General features: G+C 44.9%; 1 protein-coding gene across 3 annotated transcripts in view; it reads right to left on the bottom strand.

The window, feature by feature from the left end:
- RASA2 (RAS p21 protein activator 2) overlaps positions 1–2,343 on the bottom strand; it is a 122,682-nt gene extending 120,339 nt beyond the window's left edge. For all 3 annotated transcript variants that reach the window (XM_032852370.1, XM_032852369.1, XM_032852371.1), the window contains exon 1: positions 2,191–2,343. In XM_032852370.1, coding sequence (XP_032708261.1) covers positions 2,191–2,323 — 133 coding nt within the window. In that variant the 5' untranslated portion in view covers positions 2,324–2,343. The remainder of the gene's footprint in view (positions 1–2,190) is intronic.
- Positions 2,344–14,011: the final 11,668 nt, after the last annotated feature.

Here is a 14,011-nt window from a genome sequence, read left to right as displayed (position 1 = left end):
GGTTTTGAAGATCAACCAACTGTGGATTATACCAACTAAAAGAAGGGCAAATAAATGGAGAGGGAGGTGGGGAGAAGCTTCACATATAAGTATCCTAATACATCTTTTCTAAAAAGCAGATATTCAGTGACCTGAGCTATAAGCCAAGCAATTCCAAAAGCAAGAAGTGAACTGAAATAACAAATAGGACACCTCAACTGTGGTTAAAGTGGTAATACCGTTCCCAGCAACTGGATGATCAATCCCCAAATCTGGGTAGTGGGGTTTTTATAAAGCACAGAGACAAAGCTGTGTTTCTGTACTTGTATGTCTGAGTTTCACTCACAGTGGTATCTCCTATTGTGATATCTCTGCTATGGAGCAGGTGAAGGTGCAGGGCAGCTAAATCCTTCTGGAAACAGCCCAACCCTAACTCTCAATTCCAAGATGTGTGTATGTAGTTCCATGGTATAACCTGCAGCTCTATAAACCAGAGGCTCCAGTGGATAGTGCCTAGCATCGTGACAGTAAAATGAAAAAGGGGTAAAATTTGGAAAATTAGATCAAGTCAAACCATTTACAATTTCCCCAAATGTTAAATAAGATATATATAAATATTAAATATAAGACTTAATCTGAATTTTGAAAAGATTTTATAACCTAGAAAGTAATTTTAATATTGGGAACATAGATATGGACAAGATCTATTTCTCTGATGTCATCTTCCAGGTTTTGAGAACTGTACTCAAGATCTCAAGTTGCTTAGGACTACTTCTGGGAACAAAAAGATGAGAAAATTTAACATGCCTGCCTCTGAGATTTAATAAAATCTCAGTATTTGAAGAGGGGAGCAACTTGAAAAGAGGAAAGGGGGAGAATCCAAGCTCAATTAATAATATCATCATTCAGGAAGAGGAAAATTTTACATCCTGTGCAACAAAGAGTATTGTTAGCCATTTTATTGCACTTCGATTTTCTTCTTATAAAGTAAAAAAGTACTCCTCCTACTAAGGGTTATTTGTCGGAAAGATGAAGCATATTTCCATTCTGAGATACTGAATAAAGAAAAAAAGGTGATTTTTGACAAAAAAAATGTTTTATTGATGTATCTTACAAATAGCAAAAAAAAAAAAAAAAAGAAAGAAAAAGAAAAATGAAAAGGCGTTTCCCCTGAATAAACTACTGTGAAAAAATTTTAACTCTGACGCTCAGAGTCAGTTTTTAAAAACAAATTCCCAAATGACTGAATTCAAATGGTCTATTGTAACGCTCGGAGCTTCTGAGCAAAAATTCTATATTAAGTCAACTAATATGGCTCGCTCACAAAAGTAACAATTAAATGCACGAGAAAGAAAGGAATTAAGTGGGTTAAGTGCGGGCTGGATGACTGTGTTTTGAGACCTGCTCACAGGAAGCCACTACATCCTGTCTTAAGTCCCTGTCAGTCACATTGTCTCAATCCAAGTCCCCGCCGCAGCGAGGTGGGGCGAGTACAGGTGTCCGGCCCCGAGCCCCTCCCAGCGCGCTCACTAGCGAACACCGGGAGCTGCGGTCGCCAGAGTCCCAGGACGGCCTGTTTCCTCCAGCTCGGGGCGCCTTTTTCAACCTCCAACAAGCTCGTGAGCCCAGGAAGCAGGCAGCCCCCTCCCCTCCGGCCAGCCCCACTTCCCCGCCCTCCTCCTCCTCCTCCTCGGGCCGCGCCTCCCGTAATTACCGCTCCGCTCCCACCTCGGAGCCGCTCCCCGGCGCCCGTACCGCCGGGAGGCCTTCGTACCAGGGCTGCCGGAAACTCCCCACGCCCCCGGCTCACGCCCCCGGCCCCCGCCCCCAGCTGGGGCGTCCCCACGTCCAGGCCGCGCCCCGAAACCGAGCCCCTCAGGCCGGCGCTGCTCCGGGCGCCCCTGGGGCCCCCCTCCACGCAAATTCCCGGCTTTCCACTCCCTCGGATAAGAGCAGCCCCAGCCCACGCCGCCCCGTCGAGGCGACGACTCCCCCAACACACCCCCCTTCCAACCTCACCCGTGCCGGCCCTCCCCGCGCGCCTCGCCGGCCCCAGTACGGGCCCCGGTCCCCGTCTGCCCAGGTCCCCTCTCCGCCCCGCCATCCGAGTCCGGCTCGGCGCCGCCACCCCCGCGCGCCCGCCGCCCCCTCAGCCCCGCGGCGGCCCCCGCCGGCCGCCGGGTGGGTCCTCTCAGCCCGGCCCCGGCTTACAGATCTTGCCCCGCAGGCTCTGCAGCACTCGGACTTCTCGACTGTCCTCGTCCCCGGCCTCGGGCTCAGCCGTCGCAGTCGCCGCCGGCGCCTCGGAAGAAGCCGCCGCAGCAGCAGGCGCCGCCGCCGCCATGGTGCTGCCCGGCCCGTGCCGCAGCCCCGCCGCCTGCGTAGCCCGCGAGGCGGAGCCCAGCCGCGGCCTAGGCTGGGGCAAGCGGCGCGCCTGGCCCCGCCCCCGGTCCGCAGCCTGGCTCGCCCCGCCCCGCCCCTGTCCCGCCCCCGCCCCACCCGGGTCCCTGCAGTCGCCGCCCGCCCCCCACCCCCACCTTCAGCCTCCCCGAAGCAGGGCCGTTCGGGCGCGAACCCAAGCGCTAGCTTTCCTGCTCTTTGCCCCCATAAAAGCCCAGGCGCTAGCCAAGTGCGGCTCCAAGTTGTGGCTCAGAGCAGCCCTGAAACCCCATGAGGGAAAACCCCAGCCCTCTCGAGATCCCCAAATCCTTCTGGGAATTAGGCTCCACACCACAAGCGGACTACCACAGCTTCTAACGCTCGAGGGAACTCCCTGTGGAAAGATAAGAGTGGAATTTGACAGTTGAGAGCGCCTCAAAACTACCTTATTCAAAAAGAACCAAGAGGTGTACTAGAGATTTCCCTAATAACATCCGCGTGCTCCCTACCCGAAAGCCACACCGCCACACACACAAATCTTCGCTTTTGAGTACAAAAGCTCGTTCAAAAAAAGGATACTAGTCCCCAGTTTACAACAGGAGAGCAGCATGGGAGATCCTCCCACGGAAGAATTCTGAAGCTATTAACCACCACTTGTGTATTTTGGAAACAGAAAGCGCATAGAAGGATCGGGTCCCATCCCTTCCCCAGCGCCCATTAGGGGGCTTGCTAAAAAGTTGATTGACACTAGGACATTCGTAAATCTTTGACTAGCTGTTAGCTTTATTTCAAGGGAACTCTTTACACTGAGTAAACTGCATGAATAATACCCTGGTATGAGATGAGGAAGATGATTTCCTGGTCTTGAGGTTGTTAACTGCACTTCCCTAAGAGGAAAGAAACTGTGACTTAATAGGGCAGGGTAGTTGTTTTCCAGGGCAACAATAGGAATCATTCCCTCTGTCAACAAATATTTTTTGAGGGTCAGACTTAATAATAGCCTCAGAGAGAGCTCCAGCCCTCCAGCAGCTCAGTCTGGGAGAGATACAGGAAAAGGACAGAGGCACTAGAGAAAAGCCCTAAGATGAGGAAACTGGAGAGACTTGGAAGGCCTTCCTGGGAAATGCACTGAGGAGTGACCTGAAGGTCAGCAGGGGGAGGCATAAATGTGCCAAGGAGGAGAAATCATCTGTGCAAAGTACCAGCAACCAGAAAGAATGGCCTTAGTCTGTGTCTTTCGCTGAGGAGTGACACTGCTGTTTCCATGTGTGCTGTGGGGGGCCCTCTCAGTGATGACTACATTTGTTGGAGAAAGTGAACCTATCTCCTCTTATTTGGATGTTTTGTTGTCATGTCGAACAAGAAGTCCCAAACTGAACTGCCTGTCTTCCTTTGCAAATCCGAGTTCATAGCCCTCGTCTGTTATCCCGGCTAGACTCTGACTCTTTTTTTTTTCCCATCTCTTTACTTATGCTGTTTTCAGCTGCCGCATAATTCTGTTTCTGCCAAAATCGTTTCTTTCTTCTTTCCATTCCATTCCCTATCATTGTACTTGTTAAATCCATCCTTACTTGAGTAGTGTTAACATGTGGGTTGTTTGTTTGTTTTTAAAAAGGCATGAGCTTATGAAGCAGACAGACTTGCACTGGAGCCTAGTTTACCACTCTAACATGTGTGGCATTGGGCAAATTCTTCAACCTTTCTGAACCTGTTTCTTAACAATAAAATGGAAATGCTATACTTCTTCCTTCTCCAAAGGTTTAGTATCAGGATGAAATAATTACCGAGAGTATGTGTATGAAGTGTCTGGTAGAATCCTGGTAGAATCCTGGGCACACAGTAGGATTAACATAGTAAATGTCAGTCAACTCGTGCTCTGGACTGGAACTCTTTTTTTCTTTTTTCAAAAGATTTTATTTATTTACTTGACAGACACAGCAAGAGAGAGAACACAGAAGCAGGGGTGTGTGGGAGAGTGAGAAGTAGGCTTCCCACTGAGCAGGGAGCCTGATGTGGGGCTTGATCCCAGGACCCAGGGATCATGCCCTGAGCCCAAGGCAAACACTTAACAACTGAGCCACCCAGCTGCCCCTGGACTGGAACTCTTATAATAGATCTCTCCTCTCTCATTCCTCCTACACATGCCACTTAAATTAATCTTCCTAAAGCAAAAATCGGACTTTGTCACTTGGCCTGCTCAAAAAATCTTCAATGGCTTCATTCATCCCTTCAGCTAGCAAGCAAGCTACACTCTATGTCTCAAAGAGTGCTATAAACAACCAGAAAATAAAGCTCAGATTTCTTAGGCAAGGGCTTGGGGTTGAGACTGGGCCCAGCCTACCTAACCCCTTGTAACTCCAGCCACACTGATCCACTTTACCCACTAGCCCTTTAGGAGTGCCCTTCTTCCTGCCCTTCCAAATGCTGCCTCATCCATGTGTCTTTTTCTCTCACAGACGGAGGTTCTTATTTGTACCTTCTCGTGGCATTGATCATTTTCTGCCTAGTATTATGTATCTGTGTACTTGTTTATCTCTTCTCCGAAATTCATTTCTAACTCCCACAATACATATCTGTTGAATGAATGGATTGAATCATATTAGTCCACTTACTTTCTCCAACTGGCAGACTTGAAGCTTTCCTGTTTTGAAAATTCTATTTTCTATCTATCACTCAGTCTCTTACTTGTCCAAATGATTAAAACTGGAACGGGAAACTTTAGTAGGAGCCTCTAATTTGAAGCTAAAAGCTGGTGTTTAAAGATTTGTTCCTTTCTTTAAAATATCAATATCCAAGGGATGCCTAGGTGGCTCAGTTGGTTAGGAGTCTGCCTTCAGTTCAGGGCATGATTCCAGGGTCCTAAAATAGAACCCCACACCGGGCTCCTTGCTCAGCAGGGAGTCTGCTTCTCCCTCTACCTGCTTCTCCCTCTGCTTGTGCTCTCTCTCTCCTCCCATCTCCTCTCTCTCTCTGTCAAATAAATAAAATCTTTAAAAAATATATCAATATCCAAAAACTAAAATAAAATATCAATATCCATACCAGGGTCTCATTTCTTTTTCACTAGCTAAATCCCAAGCTCATAATTCCATTACTAAATTGTTAATAAAGGTATGAAGGCAATTTTAAATGAAATAACACTCCTCCTACGGTCTTTTTTCCCCAGTCTTCCTGTGGTAGGTTTCAGAATTATCATATTGTTTCACTAAGACCCAGAAACTCCATTTTTCCTCCATCCAAAATCATTCCTAATTATTCTAATTCTGAATAAACATTTAAGGATGTTATTATTCCTTTACTGATACTGGCCTGCTCTGCAGAGATCTTTAGCAGAATCAGTGTTTCCTTAATGTAAAATATTCAGGAAATAACGTTTTGTAAAAACCAATAAAATTTACTCACAGTACAATTACAAGAAGTCCGTCCCACCTCCCTCCCTTTATTGCCCTTACACTGTGTTTTAAATTCATCTAGAGTTCCTCTCATTTCTTCATTATGTTTTGCAACTGGAACAATATTGCATCATACACAAACTTGCACTTCACTTCCTTCCTCAAATTATTAATGAATGTGTTTAAAGGCCATCACTCCTATCTCTACCCCCCTCCATTCTGACAAGCAACCATTCACTACTCTGTCTTTTCCTATTTCTTCACCAGCTTTTAACCCATTGTCATTTTCACCCATAAGCTGGCTTGCTAAGGAGTAGGGAAACTGCCTTGCCTCCTATTAAGACTGTCCTGCAGCTAGAAACTAATTTCAGAACTTGTCAGTTACACAGCATTGTTTTGAATCAGCGTGCACCAGCCTATAACATGGCAATGTGAGGGGTTATCTCCTGATCCTGAGTTACTAATTGCCTTCTTTCTGGCAAGTCAGGGAGGAGAAATATGCTTACTTTAAAATATTTAAATGTAGATCATTTTCATAGGTCTGTACACTCATGAAGCATAACTATTTCAGGTGGATGGGTGGGAAGGGAAGTCTTTTTGGTCATTGAGAACTTGATTTCTTCATTCCTTTTAGAGTACTGCTTGTATATTATGCCTTCTGCACTCGTTGCATTGTACAAGCAGCCCCTAAATCCAATTCATACTTTTCTTTTGGATAAAGTTGGAGTAGAGGAAGGTGAGGCGAGAAGTTAAATATATAGGGTATTTTGCAAAATATTCAAAGTTAACATTTTACCTTAAGACCAAACAGGGCTATAACAAGGATATGTCCAAAAATATGGACAAGTCTTTATCTTAAACCCTCCAGCTCTTGCACTAAAAATATTTTCACATTTGCTTAGCTCTGGAGGAGGACACTATAGGCCTGAATTTTGGAACATGGCATAGTCTATGCCTTTAGGCCAGTCTGACTTCAGACTCTTGGCCTCCCTCCTTTTGAACTTGATGGCATATCCACTTCACTTTCACTGTACTTTTCTTGTCAATTTAGACTCATGAATCAATAGATCTGAGAAGAACATTGGAAAAGTTGGGCAATCATGTACTTGTTTCATGGGCTACTCTGTGCTTGAGAAATGTCTATACTTGTGTGGGCAGATCTGTTATTTCTCTGTGGACTCTGGAGACATGCTCCAGCCAGTTGGTAAAAACCAAGACAGAGGACCTGAGGTCATGGCGCTGCTGCTTTTCATGCCCTGAAGACATAGCTATGGTCTCCCAAGGCCAAGAACTCTCTCACCTGGCTGGCACACAGTGGTCAGCGAAGGAGGCTGGTGCCGTACACCCATGTGGCTGTACTCATGGCAAGTTGGAGACTGACGTCAACTTTCAGTCCCCTCCAGGCACCATGGAAGCCCAGTGGGGTGGTGGTTGCATAGATGATGCTTTCGTGTTCTTCTAAATTCTGAGGAAGAAGAAAGGAAATCAGATGGGAACTAGCAAGGAGCTGACTACAGGGCTGGTCCAAAGCCCCTTCTTGAAGCAAAGCTCAGGCTGGGGAAACATCAATAAAAAGAGAGGGGCACTTGGGTGGCTCAGTGGGTTAAAGCCTCTGCCTCCAGCTCGGTCATGTTCCCAGGGTCCGGGGATCGAGCCCCGCATCGGGCTCTCTGCTCAGCAGAGAGTCTGCTTCCTCCTCTCTCTCTCTCTGCCTGCCTCTCTGCCTACTTGTGATCTCTGTCTGTCAAATAAGTAAATAAAATCTTTTAAAAAAAATAAAAAAGAAAAAGAGAGATGCGACAAGGCATGCCCTAGGGGACCTTCTCTGAAAAGTATCTCCCCACCCCTGACAAAACACAGGAACTAATAGTGCCATGTGCCAGGCTCCTCATGTAGCTTGATATTTTTGTTTATGGGTGTTTTTGTTGTTATTCCTGTTTTATTCAATAATGTCTCTAAGCTCAGAAAGGTTGAAAGACCTCTGCAGGTCAGACAGCTAGTAAATAAGATATTGGGGATTTGAACTGATGCGGTCTGATAGCACAGTAACAACCTTTTCCAGAAGACTTTTCTTCTAGCTTCTTCATGTGATAAACCAGAGTGGGGAGATGTTTTGTAAAACAAACCCCCAGAAGGGGTCTCCCAGACTCTTACAGATCCTGCAGGGGGGTCTGAGCTCCCATATTAGAGTGTGAGGCAGCACCTACAGTACTGTCCTGTCACACCAGGGAAGGAAGAAGGGAGAGGCTAACCCTGCATGAGAAAGAAATGGGCCTTAAAAGGGACTGGCTGAGGGAGGTCTTCAGCTCTTGGAAGGGAGTGGTCCAGAGACCCTCTCTGACTTCCTGAAGGGAGGATAGTCTAGGAGCATGAGGCACATGAGGGATGATAAGTTGATGAGGTTGGAACCCTGAGACTGGAACAGAAGGGCATCATGACTGCAGACAGCGGGAGAAGGATGCTCCCTCCAGGAGGGTCCTATGTCTGGGGGACTCATCCCCAGGGCTCAGGAAACCTCAGAAGTTGAATGATGGGCTGTTCCTGGAGAAGGCAGAATGATGGCCTGCCTAGTGTACGCCTCCCAGGGAAGGCCCAAGGAAGGAGAGTCAATGTTAGGCGGCCTGAGGTGAAAGAGGTAAACTGACCAAGAGCTCAGTCTCGAGGAATGGAGGAGGAAACGCTAACCCTATTCAATAAAAAAAAAAAAAATACACTGAATCCCAATAACCACAAGTACCTACATCTAATTTGTCAAGTCCAAAAATGCATTGTTTCAAAAAACTTTTTCTTTAAATATAATTTTAGGCTATATATCCCTTTCCCCAAGTCTCCAAAAGTTAATGTTTAAAAATATTTGCTCTTTTGCTTTGCCATCCTCCCCCCCGCCCCCCACCATAGAGAATATGTGACCCCTTCCCCTAAATACTTCAGTGTGTATTTCCCTGAAACAAGAGTTCTTTACAAGAACTAGCACAGTTTTCAAACTTGGGAAATCAACACTGACACAGTATATTAGCTCATCTATATCCTTTATTTGAATCTCGCCAATTGTCCCAGTAATGATCTTTATTGCATTCAGTGTTTGTGTGCTTTTACTTTCCTTTAATCTGGGACCATTCTTCAGTTTTTCCTTGTCTTTCACAAGTTTGGTATCGTGGAGCACTGCAGGCCAGTTATATTGCAGAATGTCCCTCAATCTGTATCCTGCATTTTGGGCAGGAATAACCATGTAAATAAAACTCAGTTCTTCTCAGTACATCTTATCAGGAAGCTCATGGCGACCACCTATCCCATTACTGATGATGTTAACTTTGATTCCTTGGTTAGCGTGGTATCTGTCAGATTTGTCCCCTGTAAAGTGACTATGTTCCCGTATCATTAATAAGTATCTTGTGGAGTGATAGTCGAGATTTTTGTAAAAGTGAACTTATTTTTCTGCCCACATGTGTTCCTCCCTCCATAATTCACCTGGTTGAGTTGTACCTTCGCCTATCCCAAGTGCCCAAGCCAGAAACTGGCCAGTTATTTCACTTTCCTCTTCTTCCTTGTCTTTCATGTTCAATAACTAAGTCCTGTAGATTCTGCCCCTTTAATGTCTTTCAGATTGATCTTCTTCCCCATCTCCACTGCCACTCTTAGCTTCTCATCATCTTTCCCTTGAGTTACTAAGACACACCTAAGTAGGCTGTCTACTTCCTGACTATTCCCCTCCCCACCACTCCCCACTTTGCCACCAGAGTTCTTTCAAGAATGCAAATCAGCATTTTCTTACCTAAAAACCTTTAATAAAGTGGAGATTTTCTGGCCCTGATGGCGACCACATGAGACATGTGCTATGATTCTGTGGGTAGCTTGAGCTTCCATAACAAAATACCACAGGCTGGCTGGCTTAAACAACAGACATGTATTTTCTCACAGTTCTGGAGGCTAGAAGTCTCAAGGTTCTGGTCAATTCAGTTTCTTGCAAGAGCTCTCTTCCTGGTTTTCAGATGGTTCTTCTTGCTATGCCCTCACATGGCTTTTCTTTGATGTGTTCACGTGGAGAGAGAGATGAACTCTCTGGTATTTCTTCTTACAATGATCGGGGGCCTCACTCTTATGATCTCATTTAACCTTAATTATTTCCTTTAAGGCCCTGTCTCCAAGTATAGCCCTGATGGGGCTTTAGGGCTTCAAGATAAGAATTGGGGGTGGGGGCACAGACATTCAGTCCATAACAAGCTCCTAGAGCTCCCTTTCTCACACCCATGGCACACGCTGTCAGTCAATCACAACACTCTTATCTACTGAATTTGAACGAGCCTCAGAACAATGTGTCCAGCTTTCTCAAGTTCAAAGTCTCCCTGGAAACAGGGATGCATACATGTGACACAGTTTCCCCCAGGGAGCTACAGCCAAGAGAGACTTAAATTCAGAGGAGAGAAAGACAGCAAGGCACAGCAGAAAGATCTCAGGCAGTAGAGGTGAAGGCCTGGGCCACCGTATCTTGTGTAAACTGTGGCATGCGTGTGTGTGTGTGTGTGTGTGTGTGTCTGTGTGTGTGTTTTGACCAGATGTGTAACTTGGGTATTGTTCTTGGATCAAAAATGTTCCAGCTTGACTCTTTGATCCTTCAAGAGATTCTAACTTGCTCACTACCTCTAATGCATTTCTTTGCTGCTTAAACTAGCTAGGATACATTCTGTCTTTTCAACAACAGGGGCAAGAGATACTTTCTTGCACTTCATGTACTGATGTGCTGAGCTCTTTGTGGTTCCCTAAATTTGCCAGGTGGTTCTCCACAGATCTAGAGTACTCTCTGAATTTTCCCTTTGCCTAAGGTTCCCTCCGCACCCTATCCCCCATCAAACCAGTTAGGAGGCTTTGGGCTACAAGTAACAGAAAAACTGTCAGAAAATGACTTAAATCATTACAGTTTATTTTGTCTATAAAAAGGAAGTTCTTATAGGTTTAAAAAAATCAAACATAGAATTACTCTATGATCCATAATTCTGATTCTAGATATGTACCCCGAAAGAACAAAAAGCAGGGTCTTTTGAAAATTTCTTTAATTAACATATAATGTATTATTTACTTCAGGGGTACAGGTCTGTGATTCATCAGTCTTACACAATTCACAGCACTCACCATAGCACATACCCTCCCCAGTGTCCATCATCCAGCCACCCCATCCCTCCCATCCCCCTCCACTCCAGCAACCTTCAGTTTGGCTTGTCACCCTCTTTGGTTTCATCTTCTTTCATTTTTCCCTCCATTCCCTAGTGATCCTCTTCTTGTTTCTCAAATTCCTCATATCAGTGAGATCATATGATAATTGTCTTTCTCTGATTGACTTACTTCACTTAGCATAATAGCCTTTTGTTCCATCCATGTCATTGCAAATGCCAAGATTTCATTTTTTTGATGGCTGAGTAGTATTCCATTGTATATATATACCACATCTTCTTTAGCCATTCATCTATTCTTTCCATAGTTTGGTTATTGTGGATATTGCTGCTATAAACACTGCGGTGCACATGCCCCTTCAGATCACTACATTCATATCTTTAGGGTAAATAACCAGTAGTGCGATTGCTGGGTCGTAGGGTAGCTCTATTTTCAACTTTTTGAGGAACTTCCATACTGTTTTCCAGATTGAAAGCAGGGTCTTTTTTTTTTTTTTCTTTTTTCTTTTTGAAAGCAGGGTCTTGAAGAGATTTGTATATCCATGTTCATAGTAGCATTATTCACTGTGTCAAAATATGGAAGAAACCCAAGTGTCTATTATAGATGAAAGGATAAGCAAAATGTGGTATATACATATAATGGAATATTATTCAGCCTTAAAAAGAATATAATCCTTTTTTTTTAAAGATTTTATTTATTTATTTGAGAGACAGAGCTTGTGAGTAGGGGGAGGGGCAGGGGAACATGGAGAGAGAAAGAATCTCAGGCAGACTGCCCACTGACCATGGAGTTCGATGCACGGCTCAAGCTCAAGACTTTGAGATCAAGACCTGAGCCAAAATCAAGAGTCAGAAACTTAACCAACTGAGCCACCCAGGTGCCCCAAAAAAGGAAGGCAATTCTGACCAATGGTAACCATAGCTGGACCTTGAGGGTATTATCCTATGTGAAATAAGCCAGTCACAAAATGATAAATACCATATGCTTCTACTTTTATGAGGTGCCTAGAGAGCCTAAGATTCTTACAGACTGGACAGTAATTTGTTTTTGACTGTGCACTACACAGAAGAACACAGAAGGCACTAACGGAATGTTTGATGAATGATGACTGAACCAATGAACAAATGAGCAAATGGATGAGATGGCCTATTCAGAGAAGCTGCTAACAAATGAGCTCAGAATTCTGAATCTAAAACCCACAAGGGAAACCAGAGCAGACCATATAACCATACTGGGCTGAGCCCCGGCTTTGCAGAAAGCTTAGGTGCAGAGAAAAGTCACGTCTCAGAAGCCAGATGAGGAAGGAGAAAGGGAAGGAGGCAGGGCCTGGGAGTTTGCAATCCTCTCCCTGGGCTGGGGCTGTGTATGTCACAAGCAGCTCATTTTTGGCAGAGATAGCCAGGAGAGCAGAAGTTCATGGGTTGGGAACTATTGTCTAGTAGTGGGCTAGACTGAAACCTCTTCAATTTTTGGTGGGTTATTGTAGAAGCAACAAAACTTTGATTTCAAAGTCCCAAGTTTTTTCATTTTTGCTATTACGAGCTAATCTCCAGGCAGGCATATCAGTCTATGACTACACATGAAGTCCTATTAACATCATTAACTCAAAGTCCTATTAACATCATTAACTCAAAGTCCTATTAACAACATTAACTCAAAGTTCTTGATCTGGCATCCACCTTCCATTTGCCCAAGTAATTCAACTTCTCCCCAATTATTTATTTCCAAGAGCGCCCAAGGGGTCAGTGAGACTCACCATTAGTAGAGTGGAGGTTGCTGGGTTTGTTATGTTTTTCCTTTCCTGCCCTAACTTCCTTTTGTCACTGTGTCTATCCAGGAAGTAGCTTGAGAGACTTTCGCCACTTTATGGTGCCTGCTGTGCAATGTTAAGGCCCAAGCAAGAACATTGTCCTTCAGAGCTCCCAAAATGCTTCCGGTGTCCGTGTAGCTGGTAAGGATGGCCACCTCCCCAGCTAGGACCCGAAGTCGCACTGCTTGGATTCAGAATCAATCTATCTATCTATCTTTCTTTCTTTTTTTCTCTTTCTTTTTTTTTTTTTTAAGATTTTATTTATTTATTTGACAGAGAGAGACACAGCAAGAGAGGGAACACAAGCAAGGTGAGTGGGAGAGGGAGAAGCAGGCTTCCCAAGGGGCAGGGAGGCCAATGCAGGACTCCATCCCAGGACCCTGGGATCATGACTTTAGCTGAAGGTAGACACTTAACCGACTGAGCCACCCAGGCACCCTTGGATTCAGAATCTCTTGTAAAATCAATTCTCAGCTCTGGTTCTCATAACTTTCCATTGGGCCTCCAACTAGTCTAAGATGCTGGTTGGAAACAAGAAGAGAGTTTTATATTATGGTTAACTCAATGGATATAAAGTCAGTAAAGCTATGTATTGCCTTTCTAGCCACCCTGGCAGGTAGGGGTTGGTTACATGACCCAGTAAGACATGAGAGGGTGTCCTCTTTGAGCTTCCAGAAGGCTTTTGCTTTTCTTGGTACTAGGATAAATGAGCCTGTTGCCACACCTTCTCCTTGTGGCTCTCTGCCTTCTTTTTTCATTGAACATGGACACAATGCCCGGAAATGCAGCCGCTGTCTTGTGACTATGACAAAAAGACCAAGAGAATTCTTATCCCTGAAATCTTTGAGCCTCTCCACCAGCTTTGAATTGCATTCCTCCAGGCTCCTTGTGAAAGAAAAAAAATGGTCGCCTATTTTTTAAGATACCATTTGTCAGTTAGTGAAGCCAAAGGCATGATCTTAGCTGTGACAAGTCTGACTTTTATGTGCTGACAATATGAAACCATCTTCTTATAGTCCAACTTATTCACTCATAAATCACCTGATGGACACTGCTCATCACTTGTCGGCCCTACATGCCATTTGCTGCTACCAGACGAAGGAGCTGGGTCTCCACCAAAGTGATGGGGTTATTTAAAGGCAGTTACTTTAGGTGGCATTTTTATTGGACCAGGCCTGGTGGCAATCTCCCTCTGGCACGTGTCCTATCTCTGAGTTCTTTTTCTTCTTCTTCTTTTTTTTTTAAGATTTTATTTATTTATTTGACACAGAGAGACAGAGAGTGC

Source organism: Lontra canadensis, unplaced genomic scaffold, assembly GCF_010015895.1.
Source record: "Lontra canadensis isolate GAN:19392208 unplaced genomic scaffold, GSC_riverotter_1.0 scaffold6, whole genome shotgun sequence".
Classification (NCBI taxonomy): domain Eukaryota; kingdom Metazoa; phylum Chordata; class Mammalia; order Carnivora; family Mustelidae; genus Lontra; species Lontra canadensis.
This window is presented reverse-complemented; position numbering and strand designations above follow the sequence as displayed.